The sequence below is a fragment of the Armigeres subalbatus genome, chromosome 3, assembly GCF_024139115.2.
Source record: "Armigeres subalbatus isolate Guangzhou_Male chromosome 3, GZ_Asu_2, whole genome shotgun sequence".
NCBI classification, from domain to species: Eukaryota; Metazoa; Arthropoda; class Insecta; order Diptera; family Culicidae; genus Armigeres; species Armigeres subalbatus.
The window spans coordinates 182,449,767-182,473,228 of record NC_085141.1 but is presented as its reverse complement, the minus strand read 5'-3'; the positions used below and the strand labels follow the sequence as shown (position 1 = coordinate 182,473,228).

The following is a 23,462-nucleotide window of genomic DNA, read 5'->3' as shown; positions in this document are numbered from 1 at the left end:
AAATGATTGGAATTTTGTTATCATTTAGTCTAAGTTACTGGAACTATAGCTATAACTCCGTTACTAGTGGAATTCAAACAACGAACCATTAGGCAGAGTTGTAGAAAAACCTTCACGCTAGAAGTCTACCATACAACATATTTTGAAATTCAGCTTCTAGAATGTGTTATTGACAAACTAGTAAATGATCGAACGCATATTACTGAGTGATCGTTAACATCACTGATTTAGACGAAAGTTACATGGACACACCGAAAAGATCAAATGAATTCGTAAGGAATTTAGAAAAAGATCAGGTTCTAGCTCAACGATTGAATAGATTAAATCAAGTCATAGAAGAGTTCAATATATTTTTGCCGTAAAATGAAACGGCAATTGCGTTCCAATGTAATGATCAAAATACCTTTTTACATACACGCCATCAGGAATTTTTTAACCAGCGCCTAACTCCAAGTTAAGTGCGTACGTATGAAGTCTAAAATGCGTTGCATTTATCAGCCAGCTAGTGTGAATGTATTTTTATGTTTGAGATTCTAAGCCCCAGACAAAGACTAGGGACACGGCAGGTATTTTCGTCTGTTCGTCATAGTCTCGAAAACCAATAAAAGAGACGCTTTTTTGTAAAACTCATACGTACGAAATCGTAAGCTCAGGAGAAACGTTCTGCTATAGTGGAGTTCTAGCAAATGTACTTTGCTTTCGTTGGTTTTAGCCCCTACGACGATGGACGGAAATACCTGCCGTGTCCCTATTATAACTTTAGTATTTTTTTGGCATAATTTACATATGGTTGGGATTCAGCAAAACCGCACCAAGCGGATTTTTGACTAACTTGTGATATTTTCTTCGCAAAAGACAAACGGAAAGTATTTCATGTTAAGTCATGCGTATATTTGTTGTAAGGGATCCTCAGCTATGGCGTTGAACGATGTGATTGACCAAGTGAATCTATTACATGAAAACCTTGGAAAAAATAGGTGTGATTTGGCTGAACCCTGACCATATATAGAAGTCGCAGAATTTATAACTAAGAAATAAAATTATACTTTTTCTCGCTGGTTTATTGATTGTCTTCAAGTATCTTCAAATAAATAGATAAGTCTTCAAATATTTTGAAAAGTCTTCAAAATGTCTTCACGAAATAAATGTCTTCACAGAGATTCAAATGTCTTCAAATTGAAGACATGTCTTCAAATCTGGCATCTCTGGTAATGGGAGTTTGTGATATAAATTGTTATTACAGTCGACTCTCTACCTCTCTATGTTCTATATCTCTATATCTCTCCCTATGTCGATGGTTTTCTCGCTCTCTTCAATCTACATACATTTGGGCTTTCTACATCTCGATAACCTTCCCATCTCGATATCTCTCTATCTCGATGTCTTCTGGTCATATTTTCTTCAGGATTCTCTCTCCCTATGTCGATATATTCAAATTTCTAGGCTACTAGACAATCGTTGGACAATAAAAAAACACATCAAAAACAAGAGATGATATTTGTTCTGTTGTCGTTTTTCATAGCAACGAGCTTTTTTCGATCTGGTACCCAATTCAATTTCCCTTGGATTCCTCGATCTCTCCTTATCTAAATGATCCCTTCAATATCGAGATGTGGAGAGGCGACTGACTGTAGTAACACACATTGTTATTAGTATGAATAACATGATTTATTAACAAAAAACATATCACATTGTCACTTTTAAAGATAAAACTGGGAAATCTTTTAATACGGCCTATATCCGTACCCTCCATATCCACCGTATCCATTGTAGTATCCGCCTCCATATTTGCCTGGATATCCTGCAAAAATGGAAATAGAACAATTAATAATAAATTCTTGGCAGTTTTTCTAATAATAATGACATACTGACTGGTGGTATTCGTACCATAGTACAATAATCATGAAATGGGTATCACACTAATTATTCTCTTCATCAAAGATAGACTTGTAATTATTTTTTTGTCACCTTGTACCATGGTATGAATAACACAGGTCTGTCCTTACTATAAGACTACGTGTTTGTACAGTTGATTTAATGGTATAAGATTGCTAGTGTCGCTCCTATTCGCGTGACCAACATCTAGTTTACTTCGGCCTAGCAGCCAAAGTACTGGTGCTTGCTGCCTTACGCTTCGTACTACGTTTAAGTGTAGTTATGTTTGAAATGGGTAATCCTACTTAATGGATTTATCTGACAATACATGAGTTAACTCATTGAAAATAACATTTCTGCTAATATTACAGAATTAATTCGTATATGTTATATACTAGCTGACCAGTCGAACTTCATCTCGCCCAAAATGTTTAGTTAGCACAAACATTTATTTTATATTCACATTTTAAGTTTTAAAGTTTGCTCTGCAAGTCGATTTCATTTGGCTGATCAAACACCAAACTTTTTTTTTCACATGCCGAATTAGGCTTAATTCGCTTGATTAGTTAAGTTATGAAGAAATTAGTGTTGCAATTGTAAGGGAACCCCCTCCCCCCTTCTATAGCAGGGAGGGGTCTCAAACAATCTTAAGACCCTTCCCCGGCCCCAAAAACCCTTGCATTGAAATTTTCCCGCTGATCGGTTCAGTAGTTTCCGAGTCTATATGGGTCAGATAGACAGAAATTCATTTTTATGTAGGGGAAATGTTCCGATTTCCATCTCACTGTACATATATCCATCTCATCGCTGAACAAAGAAATACGGCACCAAATTCGTCGCTTCTTTTGTCAACATGCGTGCTCACTGCTGAAAAAAATCACAAAAATAATAAACAAACCAAATTCCTTTCCATTGCTTTGTTTTTGATGGGATGGAAATAGGAGCTATGAGATGAAGTGGCGAACCGTTCCCCTATATTAGATAGAAGAAGAAGATTTCTCTGCGCGCAGGATTCAAAGATTTACATTGTTGTCATTATTAGAAAATTAGGATTATTAGAGAATTCAAGTTCTTAATATATCATGAACAGAGGCGACTCGTCCATACGTTCTACCTGTTCATGGAACAGGTAACCATTTTTAGGTCAGAAGTAGGAAATTAATGTCTTGGCAATTAATTATTAGGGCAAATAATTTACTCAGTAAATTTTTTAAACAAAGTTTCGCGTAATATTTCCAATGATTTTAACATCTAAAGAAACAAAATATTTCGTAGGCAGATCAAGTTAACGCCACATGCTTGGCGTACAGTCAAATTGCAGCTAAATGTGTGTTTCTCCGACACCACACCCCATCACATAGAAAGCTTTTGCCAGTCGTACGATCCATAATGAAGAACCAACAGCAGCGCTGCCAGAAGTCAAATTTAAAGTTTTGCGCCATCGACAAATGATTTGAAATAATTTCCTTCTTGATATGCTCACTCGTTCTCCGCGCGCAGAGAACCAGCGTGAGCGTTGCCAGCATTCCCCGTTTCCTCATATCATCCTCTTTCGCATGTGAAGCAAGCACGTTTAGATGCAAGTTCTGCTATGCGCGCAGCAGGAGTCAAACCCGTTCGACGCGCTGCGAGAACAATCAACGACGCGATGCACCTTCGGTTAGACTCGATCGTAGTGTCGGGCTGTGCTTTGCCGAAAGGCGCACCGCGCACGCTTTCGTTCATACTTCGATACTTCGAAGTTCGATGATTGGAAACAGTTTGTTTTTCTTTTTTCTCCTGATGAATATGCAATGCATCAAGAACAATATTAAACTAATGTTTGCGTTTTCAAAAGAGACATTAAATAATGCTTTTTTACGAATACTCAAAATCGATCAATATAGAGAAAAAGTATAGTTTTCACTAAATTTGAAGAATTAAATAACTGGAACACATTTCAACTTCTAAATGTGACTCATTGGACGTCACAATCTGGGGTCGCATCAAACAATAATTGTATAATTTACAATGTTGTGAAAACTCATATGTGAATATGTACGTTCAGTACGCTAGACTATTCACATATGATTTTTACAACATTGTAAATTAATGTCCAAGTCGGTGTGGTTTAATACCCGGAAATAGGCAATTAACTTTGATTGAACTGAATAATTGTATAATTATATACTATTATTATTATACTAATAATGGTTAATAACATTTCTTTCATAGCAACAAAATATGTGAGAGTTTAAATATTAGCGGCGATGGGACCCGTGTACCCCGAATGGTGGAATGAGCCGATGTGAAAGATCTCTATTCTGAGCAATATCCAGTTATTGCCAACTGTTATCAAGTTAGATTTCAGACGATTCGCGAGAGTTTAGTATTTCAAGTGCATCTAAATTTAAAACATTTTTGTAACAAAAGAGATTAATAAGCTATTTATTGTTTTGTAAATCCTATCTATTTAAATTGTTTTTTTTTCTAATATTGTACATATAGTTGTACAAGAAAAGGTTGTAATATTAGATTAAATGCACAACTTTTATTCGAAACCACTCAGCTTGATGAATATTTTTTTATTAGCATGGTAGAACAGGTGTAGCAAAAGTCCACGAGACGCCCCTGATCATGAATTAAAATTTATATTCTGAATTAAACTTAACAAACACATTTATTTTAACAACATTGTCACAGTAGCTAGGAAGCCTCAACTGATTACTACTAAAATATCCTTCGACAGCATAAAAAACCCACATGCTATTGGAACATTCTAGCAATAAATCATTTCATGTTACAATTATATGGATTCTCCTTCATCGGGCATCATATGTTGTCTATAATTGTTGTCTATATATATTGAAAGCACCTTTTAGGATATGCACAATTTGATAGAAGAAGTCTAACCAAAGTTTGCTATACAGTATACACATAATCTCCTTAACCAAATTTATGTACAATAATACCAAACATATTAAAGCTATGATTCCCTCTTATTACATTCCACTTTGATATCAATTATTAAACTTACCATAACCATAGCTGCCATATGGGCTGTAACCTGGAAAAAGAAGTTTTTGTAAAGTAATTAGATTAAGTAGATTCATTTTTCTAAATTTATAACTTTATACTAATATATTTTAAAAAAGCTTCTAACCGACCCTTAAACTTCCAGGGCAATGCTTGCGGTTGTTATTTTCTTATCAAGATTACCCATAGTTGACCTGGCAAACGTTTATAGATTAAGCAGATGAGAATGCGCGTTCTGAACTATCCATGAAAAATTCGCATTCCTACGAATCTTATTTTTACACGATTTTATCAATTTCACTCGTGATTTTTACATAAAAATTACTAAAAGTTAAACAAATCAGTAAAATAGTCTGCAGCCATAATAAGGCAATCTTAAGGGCTAGAAACAAACAGTCACTAAAGAGATGAACGTTTGACTTTTCTTGAAAAAATAGTTGCATAAAACTAAATAAAAGTTTTCTTTAAAACTTGGTAAGCCATACAGCCAAGAACGCACTGATTGAACTAGTTGCGATGCGGTAGATATCGATTTCATTCAAACAAGCACCTAACATTTTTTGTCCCACAAAATTTATCTAGTCACTTTACACTTATGGGTCCTGTACACCCCAAGTGGTGCAAGATCCGACTTGAAAGATATCCACTAGAGTGATTCAAATTTTGACTTTTTTGCCCCCAGATGCTCAAATGATTGCATTTGCCATTTTAATAATCTTCCTTGATTTTTAGCTAATTTGATGTACCGTTTCCCAACGCTTCCCTTTAGCTCTAAACATATTGGAGTACATCGGCAACATAGGAAATTTTACTAGGAAACAGGGAAATACTGAATCGTGGGAAACTCAATTTAACACGTAAAAGAATAACATCAATATCAATAATGAGCATTTTTGTTTTCTTCATATTACTTTGCTTTGCTTACATCCCCACACTGGGACAGAGCCGCCTCGCAACTTAGTGTTCATTAAGCACTTCCACAGTTATTAACTGCGAGGTTTCTAAGCCAAGTTACCATTTTTGCATTCGTATATCATGAGGCTAACACGATGATACTTTTATGCCCAGGGAAGTCGAGACAATTTCCAATCCGAAAATTGCTTAGACCGGCACCGGGAATCGAACCCAGCCACCCTCAGCATGGTCTTGCTTTGTAGCCGCGCATCTTACCGCACGGCTAAGGAGGGCCCTGAAAATCGCTTCGCAACAACAATTGCCTTTCAGCTTCGTTCAGATTTGTTGATTATATTTAAATAGTTCATGGGCCAACGGTGACGGAACGGTGTTTCACACAAGGGTCAGTTTTCACAACAATTTCCATACAAACTTTAAATGACGTGTGCACATTCAAATAACATTGCTACAAATTTTGGATTATTAAAATGGGAAATGCAATCTTTTAAGCATCTGGGGCAACAAAGTCAAAATTTGAATCACTCTAATATCTATTCTGGGCGATGTTCAGGCCATGTCAGGCCATTTGGCCGTACTCCTTTTGGCTGAACAAGTCGTTTGGCCGAATAGTTAAAAAATGCCTCAGATTACAAGTAGTGAAGAGTGAGAAATGAGTAATGAGTAGTGAGAAATGTGAAATGAGAAGTGAAAGTGAGTAGAGAAAGGCGAGAATCGAGAAGTGATAAGTGAGATGTGGATTCTGGAGTTAGGAGCTAGAAATGAAAAGTGAGCGAAAAAGTGATAAGCGAAAAAAGAAAAATGAAAAGTGAGAAATGGGAAGTTAGGAGTGAGAACTGGGAAATGGGAACTGATCAGTAAGAACTGATAATTGAGAGCTGAGAACTAACAACTGAGAAATGAGAAATAAGAAGTTAGAACCGAGAAGCGGAAGATGAGAATTGCGAAGTAAGAATCGGGAACTTTCTTTTTATCTCTTTCCTCTTTCTTCTTCTCTCTTCCGTCCTCATTTTTTCTTTCTTTTTCTTCCTTATTATTTTTTTCCTTTCCTTCTTTGATCTTTCTTTCTCTCCTCATTCTTTCTTCCTTTTTCCTACTTCTTTCTTCCTTATTTTCTTACTATTTGTTACTTTCTTTCTTCTTCCATCTTTTTCATCCTTCTGCGTTCTTTTTTCTTCCATACTTCTTATTCCGTACTCATTCTTCCTACTTCTTTCTTCCTTACTCTTTCTTTTTATTCCTTTTTTGTCATTGTTCCTTCTACTTTCTTGCTTCTTCCTTCATCTTTCTTCCTCTTTCCTTCTTTCTTATTTTTCTGATTCTTCTTACTGCTTTCTTCGTCTTTTTTCTTCTAACATATTCCTTCTTTCTTCTTCCTTCCCTTCTAAATATTGACCCAACGAATATTTTCCCCAATATCCAACTCCGTGGTACTTATGAGGGTGTTATGCTGAGTCGGGGCATCACATTATGTAAGTACTACATCAACATTTCCTTCCCCTCCCAAGTTACGGTAAAGATTGCAAGATTGCCATGGCCAGGAGTAGTAATCCTCGTGCTTTTGTGATTTTTGTCCTAGGTTGAAATCAAGGGCCACACCCACCTTGATTTCTGATAGCAATTTGGACAGAGATTTCAAAAGAAAAACATGAGTACATATCACTATTGTCCAATCTACGAAGTACACCGTAACTATGCTATGCTATAAGAAAGGCAAAAAACGGAGAAGAAGATTTAGCTCGTAGCTTAGATAATAATTCAAATCAAGATTTTTATCATGATTTTCCACGGCCTTCAAAGCCAAATACGCTAAAATTGTTTTTTTCAAGCTTTCTATCTAGTGCTGGTGGGACCATCGGCATTGTTTTTTTTTCAATTAATGATATAGCCTATTCAGATTACGAGCATTTTAAAATCAAACTAAATTATCATATTTTTTTCCCTCCAGTGCACTAAAAAATTGCAAATCTATTAACTATTATCTTTCCTTACCTCCATATCCACCATAGTTTCCATATCCGCCATACCCACCGTATCCGCCATATCCGCCATTATAGCCACCATACCCTATAACGAAAACAGAAATTTTGCAACAAAACATTCGATTATTGAATTATTATTGATTATTAGATCTACAAATATAAACATTTCTAAATATGCAATACTCATATTGTTTGGTCTCCGAGTAGAGCATGCGAGGGATTTGTAAGTGATTCGCATAATCGCATAATATATGCTTTTATTACTTACAGGGATTATAGCCATATCCTGGACCACGCCCTGGAATACACCAAAATATAGTTCAATTTAATATTGGAACTAAGTTGGAGATTTCGTTTTTTCTATTAATTTGTTAATTTAATTTTGAATAATTATGCAAATTTGCCGGATTGTTGTGTAAAAGCTATCAGATGTCTTTTGTTATTTTTATCTGTTATTTGCTATACAGTAGGTTTGAATTATTGCATATGTTCATGGCTATAATTAACATTCACACCAAACCATCAATTCCATTGAAATAGTCCATTATCAATTCAGTGACCAATCGTTTTGAAATTAGACATACAAAAACGAAGAGATATTTATAGACTAACATTTGAAAAAGGATTTCTTATTTCCAGTGCTTTTTCTATGTATAAAGCTATTTTTATAGATAGTGAGCGAAGATAAATCCTCTGTCTTCAAACGATCTGTCATAAGTGTCTTCAAACGAGCATGACGTCACGATTTCAATGAAAATATTAAAGCTCTAAACGCAATACTAGCGAAACGGCAACGGATACGGCAAATTTGATAGAAAGTATATTGGCCAACTGTCAAATCTCGCCGTTCAGCTGTATTGCGTGGGTGGCTTGAGGGACGTGATGTCATTTGAGCCTGGTACACGTTCAAAAATCAAACCCAACCATGCTTTCACTGATCTATAGATTCTACTATCTATAGTCTAGATTTGATCACTTCGTCGAGCTAAGTAATAGAGGTAATCGAGGTAATACATAAATAAACCACGGAAAAAGATTGTCGCTGCGTTCTTTTTGTTCTCGTTCTCAAACATGTTGGGTACACAGCTGTCAAAACGTACTATTTTTTTTTTCGTTGACATTTAGCGCCCTATCTTCGCCAGCGAAAGATGTTTCGCCAGTGACTACAGCGACATTCTTCCTCTATGGTTTATTACCTCTATTAGCTAAGTCGATTGGTGTATAACACCATATAGATCTCCGATCCTTGTTTCTGAACTTTGGTTGTGGGGTGTTCCTATACCCTTTACGTACCCTGAGTCTACGAGAAGACAAACATATTTCACTACTGAATAATTGTGTGATCGTTAAATTTTATTTCCGTTTTTTACAACACTTAAGGCCCTAGAGAGCCTCATAATGATGCCAAAGTAAATGGTCATTTTGAGTTTCAAAAATAGCATATCATCAAAACTAGTTTTTTTTATAAGAAAATTATTTTGAGCTTTTTAGTGGAATGTCTTCACTTGTCCTAAGACGAGTTTATACCATCCCATTGAATTCCACCACTTAATTGTATCGTGACAGATACGTATTTCGACCTCAACAGTAAGGCCGTCTTCAGTGTCTCGTACTTGACTTCGACTTGAGTCGAGTCAAGTACAAGACACTGAAGACGGCCTTACTGTTGAGGTCGAAATACGTATCTGTCAAGATACAATTAAGTGGTGGAATTCAATGGGATGGTATAAACTCGTCTTAGGACAAGTGGTAGTTTTTTTTAGATTTTTTTTCGCTTCACGCAAAAAAAAGCGTTCCCGAATTCGTGACCCAGCTAAAATACACCGTGATTTAATTCATGGATTCGGGAACACCAGTCACGTTTTCCTGAACGTTCCAGAAAACGTTACTGTATTCCCGAATTCGTGACTGTTGTTCCCGAAAAAATACGCCGTGAACTCGTTAGTTCACGAATTCATGAACGCTTTTTTTTTGCGTGTTGGGTTCAGCAGCTGTCGAAATTCGATGGTTAATTTTACACTTATTTGCACTCTAATATGCAGTGTTGTCCTGCACTGTGTGCAAAAAAAATCTGCTCTTTGATTTTATTCCTTCCAAACGATTTTATAATCTTAGCTAAGTAAGTGCAACTAATAGAAGGATATATGAATTTTTTAAATGTCATGCCAAACTGTCAAAAAATGCACGCTAGAGCCACAGAAGCGCGTGCGCTGAAAATACACTCCAGTGCTCCAGGAGCTTAATCGATTGTAAATAGGGTAAGGGAAGTATTTTGGACCACCAGTTCGACGGCTCATATTTTGGACCACTGAGTGAAAATTCCTCTTGATGGTCCAAAATATGAGCCCCCGTAAGGGTGGTCCAAAATACATCCTTTACCCTACTAGGAGTAAAATCAAAGAGCAGATTTTTTTGCACAGAGTGTTGGACAACACTGTTAATAAGTATCGAACTCTATTAGAACAATTGTTATAGTGTTACGGCTTTGAGTACTCTAAAAAAATTCAGGCATAATTATTACGTTTTGATTAGTGAGGACGTAACAGTAGGAAAAAGGAAAAATGAGCTGGAAACTTCAGTTTGCGAATTCTATTCATGTAGGGGAGCGTTATTAATGTGATTCATTTTTATGCACTATCTCCGAAGGAAGTGTAAATATTGAGAGCGCATACTCCAACGATCTTTTATTACTTACCTCCACCTCCATATCCCCCGTATCCTCCGTATCCGCCATATCCACCATATCCGCCTCCCGCACCGCCTAGCAGGCCATATCCTAACGCGGAGGCCATCGAGATTACGGTTGCAAGTACCACAATTATTATCTACATGAATGAAACAAATAGAAAAAAGTCTTTATCTAGCTCAATTTGATAAATATGAAAAACTCATTGGCGTAACTACCTCCGATGCCTAGGGGGGGCTATAGCCCCTTTATATTTTTTCTCGAAATTGACCCTCTTTTTGAAAATTCTCGAACATTTTAACATCTCATCAAGTTATCAGCGGTAATGTGACAAATGCAGTCCAACCACCTTAGGCAATTGCGGATCCATCACACTCATTCATATTATTCTCATTTCTCAAGCACGTGCACGTGTGCACGTGTGAGCAACAACTCACAGTCTATGTTCAATTGCGCTCGACTAGCGTCAGGCAGTGGATATATTTGCATACTTCATAAATATTCTATCTATCTCAAATGAAAAAATAAATAGTGCAACTTTCCATGGATTCCGCCAGAATCTTTCAAGAATTCTGATGAGAATCCTTTAGTGATCCTCACTGGAATGTTCCAGGGACTCCAACGGGAATCTCTAGATATTTCGACGAGAATACCGATGGGAGCCTCCAGGGATCATGAAGGGAATCCATCAGAGATTTCGGAAGGAATGTTTCAGGAATTCCAACGGAAAAATTTCAAGGATTCCGACGAGAATGTACCTTCACCCTCCAGGAATTTGGCGGGAATATTTCAGTAATTTGAAGGGGAATATTCCAGGGATTTCGTCGAAAACCCTCCAGGAATTCCAATATGATGGTTCCAGGTATTTCATGAGCAATGTTCCAGGGATGAAGACGCATATCGTCAAAGGATTCCGAAGCAATCCGTCGAAGGACTTCGAAGCAAATCGTCGAGCGACTCCGAATTAATCCTTCAGTTATTTCGAAAAAAAATCCTCCAAGGATGTTGAAGCAAATCGTTGAAGGATTTCGATGCAAATCATCAAAGGATTTCGAAGCAAATCGTCGAATAGTTCCAAAAAAAATTCGTTAAGGGACTCTGAACAAAATCTATGAGAAATTCTGAAGCAAACCGTCGATGTATTCCGAAACGAAACGTCGAATGATTCTGAAGCAATTCTTCGCGGGATTCCGAAGCTAATCGTCACCCGGATTCCTTATCGTCTAGAGATCCCAACGCAGCTCATTTGCAAAACGTCGAGAGACTCCGAATTAAATCTTCAAAGGATTACGAAGCAAATCGCCGAAGGATTCTGATTTGTCAAGGAATTCCTAAACCAATCTTAAAACGAATATGGAGATATTCCGGAGCAAATCAACGAGAGATTCTAAAGCAAATCCTCTATGGATTTTAAAGGGTATTTTTCACAGATTCCCAAGGGTATTGCTGATAGGATGCTGATGGGAATCTTTCTCAGAATTCAGAAACAAGCTTATTTTTCTTCCACTCATTTCATTAAGTATGATAGAGTGAATATGAGAGTTAACTCTTTAGTCTTCAAACTTTTTCGGTAATTCATTATGCTGTATCTTGTAAACTGATATCACTGCTAACTAACTTATCAAATCCTAGGGGGCTAATTTTTTTCTAGGGAGGGCTAAGCCCCCCCCCCCTAGCCCCCCCTTATTTACGCCAATGGAAAAACTTTTAAATTTTTGAAAAAATAACCTATTTTAAGATTTTTAAAAATATTTCTATGTTTCTTATTCAGAGTCGAAAACAATGGGAATTCCATATAAAACCGATTTCTCAGATTTCAACTATATTTATTAGAGTCATTCTTCACATTTTAATAAGAGCCTTGAATTGTTCTTAATTCAGCCATTAACGCACAGAGATCCAAACTCCCGACCAAAATCCAAACGCCCGACCAAAATCGAAATAAACTATGTATCACCGAGGCTTCATAGCTACATATCAGGTGGTGAATGAAATTGCGAAAGACATACAACGCCACAATGAAGAAAAAAAATTGTCCATAACGCGAATAAATTCAATATCTCGGTGTGGGCGGTTTGCGCTGAATTCGTAAAACTTTCTGGGGAATAATGCAAAGGTGGTTAAGGTCACCGCACGTAGCTGCAAGACTGCGTTTTACCCTAATGCACCTTATTTGTTATGTTTTTCGGAAAACCTTGGCCTTCTGGGCAAAACTTAGAATATAATAGAATGTGGGGCAAAATGAGCAATATGTTAGCTTCTTTAGTCAAAATCTTAAAATATCATGTATCAAAAATTTAAATTTTTCTTTCCGTTCCATCCATTATTTATGTAAGAGAAGCGAAAGACTAACAGAGAGAAATTTTCCGCTAATTAAAAAAAGAGTTCTAGATCTAAAATGACAGAAAAGTGAATGATAATGCCTAAGGGCCCTCCTTAGCCTTGCGGTAAGACGCGTGGCTACAAAGCAAAACCATGCTAAGGGTGGCTGTGTTCGATTCCCGGTGCCGGTCTAGGCAATTTTCGGATTGGAAATTGTCTCGACTTCCCTGGGCATAAAAGTATCATGGGCATAAAAGTGCTAGCCTCATGATATACGAATGCAAAAAATGGTAACCTGGCTTAGAAACCTCGCAGTTAATAAATGTGGAAGTAAATGAAGTGAATGAAGTGAATGTGGAATGAACACTAAGCTGCGAGGCGGCTCTGTCCCAGTGTGGGATGTAATGCCAATAAGAAGAAGAAGAATGCCTAAAATCAACAGTTTTCAATCTATACAACCCTTGAGAATAATTTATATGGCGTTTGCAGTTCAATAAAAAATAATTTTGTGCCAAAAAACTTGAACTCAAACATTCACGTATATTGCTTAATGTCAACTTTACACACCAGCAACACGGCCAAACTAACAACATGCTGCCCTACGAAAAACGCGCCACCGCCAATCGAAATAATCGATTGTCATTTCCAACCAATCAGTAACTGGTACGATTGTGACAGAAAATCGGTACGATTTTTAATGGCTACTAGACGCATTCTATCCTAGGTTAGAATGAGCCACGCACTTTAATCAGATACCTATCCTATTTAATTTTTTTTTACTGTACGAACAAAGTTGATTACGATTATTCACCTATATTTTTTGACGTACATCAAAACTTTCGTAAAAATCTAATCCACTCTAACTGACAATTGACCTTTCCGTCAAAAATTTTTATTCGCTCAATCGATTCTTTGGCTATTTAAGGTCAACTTTCCCAAAGAACCTATATGTTTTGAAGCCTCTTAACTATTTTACAAATCGAGAACAAAAACCGAAGAAGTCCTGCACATGTGAACTGGCCTGAAAAATTCACCCGATATTCGTTAAAAATCGGGCCAATCTTAAAAAAAACAACGCTTTTTCGATTCGATTTTAATGTTAGAGGCTTTAAAAATATAGGTTCTTTGAAAAAGTTGACCTTAAATAAGCCAAATAATCGATTGGGACAAAAAACGAGATACAATTTTTGACGGGAAAGGTCAATTAACTGTTAAAGTTAACTGTTGAATAGTTAAAGCAATACATTTTCTCACGACTATGTGAATCAGAAGCTTTAATTCAATTCGATGAATGGCACTAAATTTTCGGACGATCATCGCTAAAACTGACTCATCGGTCGATCGGTCTAGGAGTCTCCCATTTTTTGCAAGAAGAAAAGAGATTCTTAACATAGGAAGATATTCGTGTCGCGGAGCCAAATATTTTGAAAAGTTCCCAAAACATCGATTTAAGTTTGTTTCATTCCATCCATCAATTATCTGAAGAAATGTGGCTATTTAATTGATTGAATAACATTTAACATGGCACGGCAAATGCTGGGTAAAGCGTAGCATTGGTACTTCGCGTACCTGAAGGAATAAAATAGCCCCCATCTCGCGGTCTTAGCCTTTTACCCAGCAACTCCCTATCCCTACCTCCTCGTGGTGCTGCCCGGGATACGAGCAACCTTAGGGAAGATCGGGTAACCAACCCCGGTGGGAACTATGGTCGTATGCTGACAGAGAAGAGGGGGTTTGCTCCTCTCTGGTGGTGCAAATCTTACTGAGCGTCTGTTCTCCATGTCAGGATCAATATTGTGGATTTACTTGACCAATGGATTCGAAGGTCGGTTCACAAAAAAATAGACAACTATTTCAAACGTTCCCTTTTCCAGCAAGGTTTGCCAAACTCAATAAATGTTTGGAAGATTACCTTGTTTTTTGCTCCTTGTCTATTAAAACAGATGTCAAAACATCGGAAAAAGAAAGAGAAGTCCGAGGGAAACAGCTTATCTGTTTAGATGTGAACTAAATAAATGAAACTGAAAATTAAATAAACAACTCAATGGATGTCAATAGTAGCGGATAAATCCAGCTACCAGATCTTTCGTCGCTTATGTGGGCGGGATGGGATCTGACGACCATACTGGTACGATCACACAATCCTACTTCATTGAGCGCAATTGCTGATGAAGCTGTGTGTGGATATCAGACATAACTAAAATTTATGAAATTTATACTATATAGTAGGATTACTCGGTTGGTATTGCACCCATGCATTCTTTTAAAAATAGATTGCAAGAGTTCGGCTATGTGCCTGGTGCAGGGAATTTGATCTCATCAGTAGCTTTCTGAGCTGCGGAGAACGATGGAGGTCCTCCGTAGCTTAGTAGCGAAAGCACCTGTTGGTCTAGCGTACTGGTTTCGGGGGATCAAACCCCACCGATGGAAGTGGTTACTCTCCAATACATTTTTCGAACCAAATATTTCACATGTTGTTTCAGCCCTTCGTGTGGCTTTAAAAGTGCGAGATTGCGATCCGACGAAGCTTGTTATGGTCCGGACTTTTGTAGGCGTAGGGTTTGTGATCGTAGCCAGGTGGCATAATCAGTATTGCAAAAGGTCGTGATCGTCGTAAGATAGAGAGCAAAGCGCCTTTTTCTCAGCCGACCAAATGAAAGAATCGTGGGTTCTTTGATCAATTTCGCATGGAAGGCATGCTGTGTTTTATTTTAAAATTAAAATTTCTAAATTATTTTAATAGATATATGCAAATTATAGTGACTAGTCGATAAATTAATCATATTCCTTTAATTCACTGAGTTGAACACAAAAATAAAGCAGATATTGCACACTTTCATTCCCTGTCACGGAACAAACATTTTTTTAGATTTTTGTAGTATCCCATTCATCCTTCGCGTTTCTATAGATATTGAAAGGGGTGGATATGTAGGGGACACTGGGTAGACTTGATCCCCTTTTCTGATTTCCGATGTATCACAGCCAAAAATAAATAAACATACGCGATTTCCACACAGACTCTCAAAGAAATACAGTATTTAACTTTACTGATGTATGACAGTCCTTAAATTATTGTTGTTAATGATACGCAATTGATTTTTTGGAGTGCTGTCGAAAATCGACTTTTAAAATATTCGGGGGAAATTGATCCCTCTTCAAGAACTTCCTTTGATAAAATTAGAAAGGTGCCCTCAGATATCTTAAATATTTTTTCTTCAAAATACGCGGAATTTTCGAATTGCTGTGCGTATACGTGAACGATGTTTGTTATTGAATTCGACAGCACATGCAATTTTAAAATTTGGGGAGACTTGATCCCCTTTCTATGTTATTTACGCAATAAATAATTTTTCCTGTCAACCCTTCATCAAATCTCTCACATCCACATAAAATTATAAGCCTGAGAACAGATTTATATTTTTTGAATTTTTTCGCCAAATTTTTGTACGGGTGACTAATGGGAATCAAGTGTCCCCATACTGCCTATGATTTCATAGTTGACGTATCAACCATTTAAAATTTCAGTGATTTTGACTTACTACACGTTTGCTAGCGTAATTCAACCGCTGTAACATCGATACATTGCATGATTTAAACCTCATTTAAGTGTTTACAGGTTGAAATGTGTTGAAGTTTTGATGTTTATCCGTAAATCCTCCTTATTACATCGAAAAGTCCAATGGTTGATTCGTCAACTATGAAATCATGGGCCCTCCTTAGCCGTGCGGTAAGACGCGCGGCTACAAAGCAAGACCATGCTGAGGGTGGCTGGTTTCGATTCCCGGTGCCGGTCTAGGCAATTTTCGGATTGGAAATTGTCTCGACTTCCCTGGGCATAAAAGTATCCATCGTGCTAGCCTCATGATATACGCAAAATGCAAAAATGGTAACACCTTCCCCTAAACATCGCGTGACATCTTTAATTGAAAATGAGAATTTCCAGTACTGACTGCAAGTCTCTTTAATAAAGACAATAATAATAATAATGTTTGGCCTTTTTCAGATACATCAATGTCTGCCTGTGTTTGCAACAACAGATGTTGTGGTGATGATACATTTCATCGCGTTGTTACAATAATTTCTACCTATTGTAATTTCATTGCAATTTTTCATCAGAAATCAAATGGTGTAAACTAGCGAATTGTGAATCTTTTCCTTTTATCTTTGTAGTCCGAACCGAAAATCATTCACTAACTTTGGAATGGCAATTCTATATATTTATCAGGGGCTAGACTAACTAGGCACGCTAATATCAAAAAACAAATGCATAATATGATCCATATCTGAAATAAGTATTGCTTCAGTTAATGCCACTGTTCCAGTAGTGATAATATAAGCTCAAACGCACCTTATAGATGTACATTACATTCATATATTTCCTTCAATTCAGATTTGTTAAATTTACTTCACCCACTAAAGAACTTCTTAACACTTTCGTATTAGTACTATTGTATTTTATACTACACTTTTGAAAAATCTCGCTTGTTGTTCACTGCTAGTTGAACATTCCCAAGTAACAAATAAGCACTACAATACGCCAAATCGGCCATACAGTGCTACTTTAATGCTTATAACTTTTTGAAAAGTCATATATAGACCTTATATGGCGATTTTGCGAATTGTAGTGCTTATTGGTTACTTGTGTTTGTTGACGACTCAGTGCACTGGTAAAGTAAAGAACTGTGCTTTGTTACCAAAATGCACGGTAATAAAGATTAAAAAAATACAATGATTGAATGTAATTTCATAAAACACTCAATAATGCACTTTGTACTTGTTTACACGGGCCTTCCTTTGCTTTCTAGGCTGTTCGGCCACATTGAGAGTTGACGTAAAGTCAATGTCAACTTCTCTCCCCGAACAGCCAAGATAGCTGTGTGGTGTCGGCAGCCAGTTATCTGGCTAAGAATAACGCTACGGATTGCCTGCTCCGGTGGTAGAAGTCCACCATACAGGTGACCCCAAATTCTTGGTGTGATGCGGCTTTATGCTTGCCGTGCCTACGAATGAATGGTCAGGGGGGTCTAATAAAAACTTAACCGCTTATGGAGCCTGTGAAGCACCAGGGCACGTTCCTCAGTATTGAGCCCTTACTGCGCTAACCGGAGCTATGGCGTAGTTGACTTTTTGCTTCTCCGAAATAATCGGCTACTCTTATTCAATCTCAACTTGAGGTTAAATAAGGGTGGGATTATGAGCATGTTTTTATTTAGTTTTTCAACAAATTGTCACCTATATGGATTCGCTTTATGCGTTATACACATTGTACTCTGTGTTTCGTCTTTGACTTTCTTGATAAGATACCAATTTGGTTTCATCGTTGCTGTTCATATTAATGCTTTCGCAAGGGTAGCTTCTACCTAGGTAACCTAGTGAACCCGGTTTTTGCTGCTTTCAGTAAAGAAATGGCAAACTCTCGATCAATGCCGCGTGCATGTGTGCTTGTTAACAATGCTATTGTTGCTACACTTATCTCTGAACTAACAACCAGAGATGTATGTGCTGTCACAATTGATGCAACTGGCGGAACCCCCGTCAGGAAATACGTCTATTGTTCGGTTTATTTACCACATGATGAACCATCCCCTACGGATGCTTTCAAACAAGTTGTCATTTATTGCACGTCAAATAGCCTTCCGCTAATTTCTCGGCAGTGATGCTAATGCTCATCACATCATCTGGGGTAGCTCGGAAATCAATCTGAGAGGCTCCAGCTTGATGGAATACTTAAGTAGTACCGAACTTAGTTTACTTAACATAGGCAATCGCCCAACCTTTATGGTATCTAATAGAGCAGAAGTGTTAGACATAACCCTTTGCTCCAATAGAATCAGTCACGAATTGACGAATTGGCATGTGTCAGATGAGGAATCGATATCTGACCATCGCTACATCTACTTTGATCATTTGAATGTTACTTCGCAGACCTTGCGCTTTAGAAATCCCCGTTCAACAAACTGGGATCTTTACACAGAGTTGCTCTCTACCAAATTTCATGGATATCTACCTTCTATAGAAACTCCTACCGACTTGGATGATGCAGTTGATACTACAACGCTGCACATCGTACGACCAATTTTGGCTTATGGATGTCTTGTGTGGTGGCAAAAGGGGGAAGTGAGCACAATTCAGTCTAAATTAGGCCATCTTCAAAGGATGTGCCTTTTGGCAATGACTTCCACGGCTGCTCTAGAAGTTCTCTTCGACGTGGCCCCACTACACATACATCTCAAACAAGAAGCATTTTCTTGTACTTACCGACTATGGGTTCTCGGTTTTATGGAAGAGAATCCTGTAAACCGCAGTTCTACACACACTTCGTTGTTACCGCTTATGGTTAATTGGGACAAAATTTTCCTTGCTCCAAGTGATCTCACACAAGTTAGTAGTTTTCCTTATAGGACATTTTCGACACAATACCCCTCGCGGGATGAGTGGACATCTGGCTATTTGGAGAGAAGTATGTCGGACAGCATTGTTTGTTACACTGACGGCTCCCTCCTCGAAGGTAGAGCAGGTGCAGGCGTCTATTCGCGTGAGCTGAGATTGGAACAGTCACACTCACTGGGTACACACTGCACTGTCTTTCAAGCGGAAATATTTGCCATCATGTGTGGAGTGCAATCTGCACTGCAGCAACGCATTATGGGCAAAGTAATATACTTCTGTTCAGATAGCCAAGCAGCTATTAAAGCTCTCGCCTCGGCCAACTCAAGGTCGAAGTTAGTAATCGCATGTCGAACTCAAATTGAGGAACTGAATTCAGTAAATACTTTACACCTTATATGGGTACCTGGACATTCTTCCATAGCTGGAAACGAATTGGCTGATGAGTTAGCTCGTAATGGAGCATCGCATGACTTTATTGGTCCTGAGCCAGCTATTCCAATATCCAAGTGTTGGGTGAAGCTTTTGATCAACTCTTGGGCTGTCACTCAGCACAAATGGCATTGGAGTAGTCTGGATTCATGTCATCAAACAAAATTGTACATCCGGGAGCCATCTCCGGTAGTAGCAAGCTATTTAGCTAATCTGTCTAAACAGAATTGCAGTGTCTTAGTCAAGGCTTTGACAGGTCACTGCCGACTGAACTATCACATGGCAAATATTCAACGCGTTGAATCATCTGTTTGTGATAGTTGTGAATCCGATTATGGAACTTCTTATCATCTAATATGTAACTTCCCAGTCTATGCACAATTGCGCTTCCAAATATTTGGTAAACACTTACTTAGTGAAATTGACTTCAGAAACCTGAACCTTCAGAGTATTTTGTTGTTCATAACCCGTTGTGGTAAGGAGCTATAAGCTCTTGTACGCTTATGCGTTGTATGCCCTCTTCAAGGGCCCTTTTCCAAACATTCTCTTTGTTCTCCCATCCACATTCCTTTCCTTTTGTTCACTTCCTTTTCCGTCAGGTGTGTGATGAAAAAGGCTGTGAAGGCGATGGCACAAATCTCCCAAATTGAGGTGAACGTGCCCCTGGAGCCGACGTTCTGATACCTGATACCTGATATCTGAAATAAGTATTGCTTCAGTTAATGCCACTGTTCCAGTAGTGATAATATAAGCTCAAACGCACCTTATAGATGTACATTACATTCATATATTTCCTTCAATTCAGATTTGTTAAATTTACTTCACCCACTAAAGAACTTCTTAACACTTTCGTATTAGTACTATTGTATTTTATACAACACTTTTGAAAAATCTCGCTTGTTGTTCACTGCTAGTTGAACATTCCCAAGTAACAAATAAGCACTACAATACGCCAAATCGGCCATACAGTGCTACTTTAATGCTTATAACTTTTTGAAAAGTCATATATTGACCTTATATGGCGATTTTGCGAATTGTAGTGCTTATTGGTTACTTGTGTTTGTTGACGACTCAGTGCACTGGTAAAGTAAAGAACTGTGCTTTGTTACCAAAATGCACGGTAATAAAGATTAAAAAAATACAATGATTGAATGTAATTTCATAAAACACTCAATAATGCACTTTGTACTTGCTTACACGGGCCTTCCTTTGCTTTCTAGGGCCTTTTTATGGTAGTACGTTTTTGATTGAGTTTCGAGGTAATATTTTTCACTAAATACTTGAAACATCAAAATTTTGTCGACCACGCACTGCATTCAGTATTAAAATAGCACCAATAAACCATCAATATCAGCTAAATCCAATGTATATCTTCTTCGTACGCTAACAATTTTCACAACAATTATCTTCTAATGTCTTAATTCAAAACAACACTCAATTTACTTTTAGGGTTTTGGAAAACAAAACTGTTGGCAAATTAGTAGCACTTACGCAAGCACGCATTGTTTGGATATTTTCGTCACAGTTCGATTACAATCAACTCAATCTCTAGTTGTTACAAATGACCCTCTTCAAGTAAAGTCTACGCCAGACTGAGTCTGGTGCTGTTCAGCTTGTTTTATACAACTATAATCCACATAGTGTGAGGTGTTAATACTTATTATGCGATGAAAGAAGAATCGTTTCTGAACCCACAGAAACAAACCGCAGATTCTCTACCGACCGGAGATGCAGTGTATGAATGGAATAAAGTTTCGTTGACCGTTGTCGCACTCTTTGACTTTGGTCTAGTTCTTTGTATGAGCTTTTTACGCACGCAGAACGTGGTTGAGTAAGCACGTGGGCGAAGAAAAGGTGCTACTCTTGTACACAGTTTCAATCTGTTCATTGCCGAATGCCGATGTCACGCCGCAACACGGGTGCTTTTGTCTGGCTGTGCAGGTTATGGGAATATCTTTTATGCCGGGTCAGTCACCGGAAAGGCCACAGAATGGTCTTGAAAAGAGTTGTGTTAGTCAATAGTAGGAAGATGCTGACTGAGCGTCTTCCGGAATATCATGAATGGAACGGTGGCAAGTGACTCTGTGACTACAGTTTTGCATATTTTTGATGCGATACTCTATTAGGTGAATGAATTCAAATGTCTGATCAATAACTGATGTCCTTGTAATAGTTTACTGTTGAGTTGTAGTAGAACTTCTAGATTTGGGTTTTTTCGCAAAAACCCGTTTTCATTGAATTCTTTACTTGAAAAAATATTATCCGCGAGAATAGAGAGACACAAAATAGTTACACAGTAGGTAAACTGTGCTCCCGAAACTGACAGCCAAAAAATGGGTTTATATTTTTTTGCTTTTCTCGTACCAACATAGTAACATTCCGGAGTTCATTTCAAAAAGCCGACGATCCAGAGTATGGATCATTGCCTACAATTTTCGAACACCACGATGTACTCGTTTTGCATAGGGATGACCCATTCCTAACGTATCGCAAAAATTGTAAATGTCACACTTCTTTTGAAGCATCTGAAACACTTCTCGCAACTCCCTCTCTTCTATCCAAGCGTTACATAATTAATATGAATTCCCCCACGCAGTGAAGAAATCAGAAGTTTTTGTGAATATTTTCACAACAAAATATTTATTTATGCTGTTTTTATTTCTCGGAATTAGAAATGCACAAACAAAGATTTTAGTTTTCCACCTCTATTACCTGAGTGATTTTTAAGCCAAATTATCATTGTTGTATTTGTAGGTTAAACATGTTGCCAACACCATTGTTCTTAGTTAATTTAAATCATCTAAATTGTAATGTATTTGTGGCAAATAGGGGAAGGAAATAGCTAACGTAAATTTACAGATATTCATATAATTCATTTTGTTTGAAGCTTGGTTTTTGGAATTCAAATTGGGAGTTACAGTTTAGATGATTTAAATTAACTAAGAACATCCCGGGCCGCTTTGAACCAATGGGGTTCAACTATCCTTGTTGATGCGATTCGCTGTCCTCGAAGGCCTGATCGTTCCGAATAATAACACCTTGCTCGTTCTCGATTGCCAACGGACAGATTTTCGTTACAGCTCGCTTATAGAGACCACGGTTCGTACCAAGACAACACGTACTAACCCGTCTGGCCCAATGAATGGCTCCGCAACTCGTCCCAGGGGCCAAGTAAACGGAGGATAGTTATCCTGCTTGAGAGGCACGATCATTCCTGGTTCGATGTTTTTAGTTGCTTTCCTCCACTTTGAACGCTGAAGGCTCAAGTAGTCTCTGGACCAACATTTCCAAAAATTTTGAACGGCTCGACGCATTACCTGGAGACAGGAGAGTCTGGATACAGTGACATTCGATACATCGGGCACCGATATCGAAAACATTGGTTCTCCGATAATAAAATGTCCAGGCGTTAACACAGAGAGGTCGTCCAGATGATACATAAAGGATGTGAGAGGCCGGGAGTTCAGGATGCTTTCTATATGTGCAGCTGCAGTTGTTAGCTCGTCGACCGTGTACGATGAACTACCGAAAATCCGTCGAAAGTGGTATTTGAATTATTTCACACGGCCTCCCACAATCCCCCGAAGTGTGGAGATCGCGCCGGAATGAGTTTGAATGTGATCCCCGAGTCAAGGCAGTATTTGTTCCATTCGGCAGTGTCAAACTGCTGCTTATACCGATATCGAAGCTCGCGCATCTCCCGATCAGCCCCGACAAATGCTGTAGCGTTGTCACACCGGAGCTCGATTACCCGACAGCGTCTAGCTACGAACCGCTTTATCGCATTTACATGTACACGCACTGGACGATAGATCTGGAACGATTTCAGCATTTACAGCCTTCATCGACAA

At 38.0% G+C, this 23,462-nt stretch overlaps 1 protein-coding gene across 2 annotated transcripts; it reads right to left on the bottom strand.

The window, feature by feature from the left end:
• Window positions 1-1,643: 1,643 nt before the first annotated feature.
• LOC134221312 (neuropeptide-like protein 31) lies at window positions 1,644-21,221 on the bottom strand. Of its 2 annotated transcripts, XM_062700512.1 has the most exons (6): window positions 21,103-21,221; window positions 10,480-10,609; window positions 8,053-8,082; window positions 7,795-7,869; window positions 4,892-4,921; window positions 1,644-1,801 (listed from the first exon to the last, which is right to left on the bottom strand). In XM_062700512.1, the coding sequence occupies exons 1-6, from the start codon at window positions 21,112-21,114 to the stop codon at window positions 1,725-1,727; spliced, it is 354 nt and encodes a 117-aa protein (XP_062556496.1). In that variant the 5' UTR covers window positions 21,115-21,221; the 3' UTR covers window positions 1,644-1,724. The 2 variants fall into 2 exon arrangements, with proteins under 2 accessions (XP_062556496.1, XP_062556497.1); XM_062700513.1 differs by lacking the exon at window positions 8,053-8,082.
• Window positions 21,222-23,462: the final 2,241 nt, after the last annotated feature.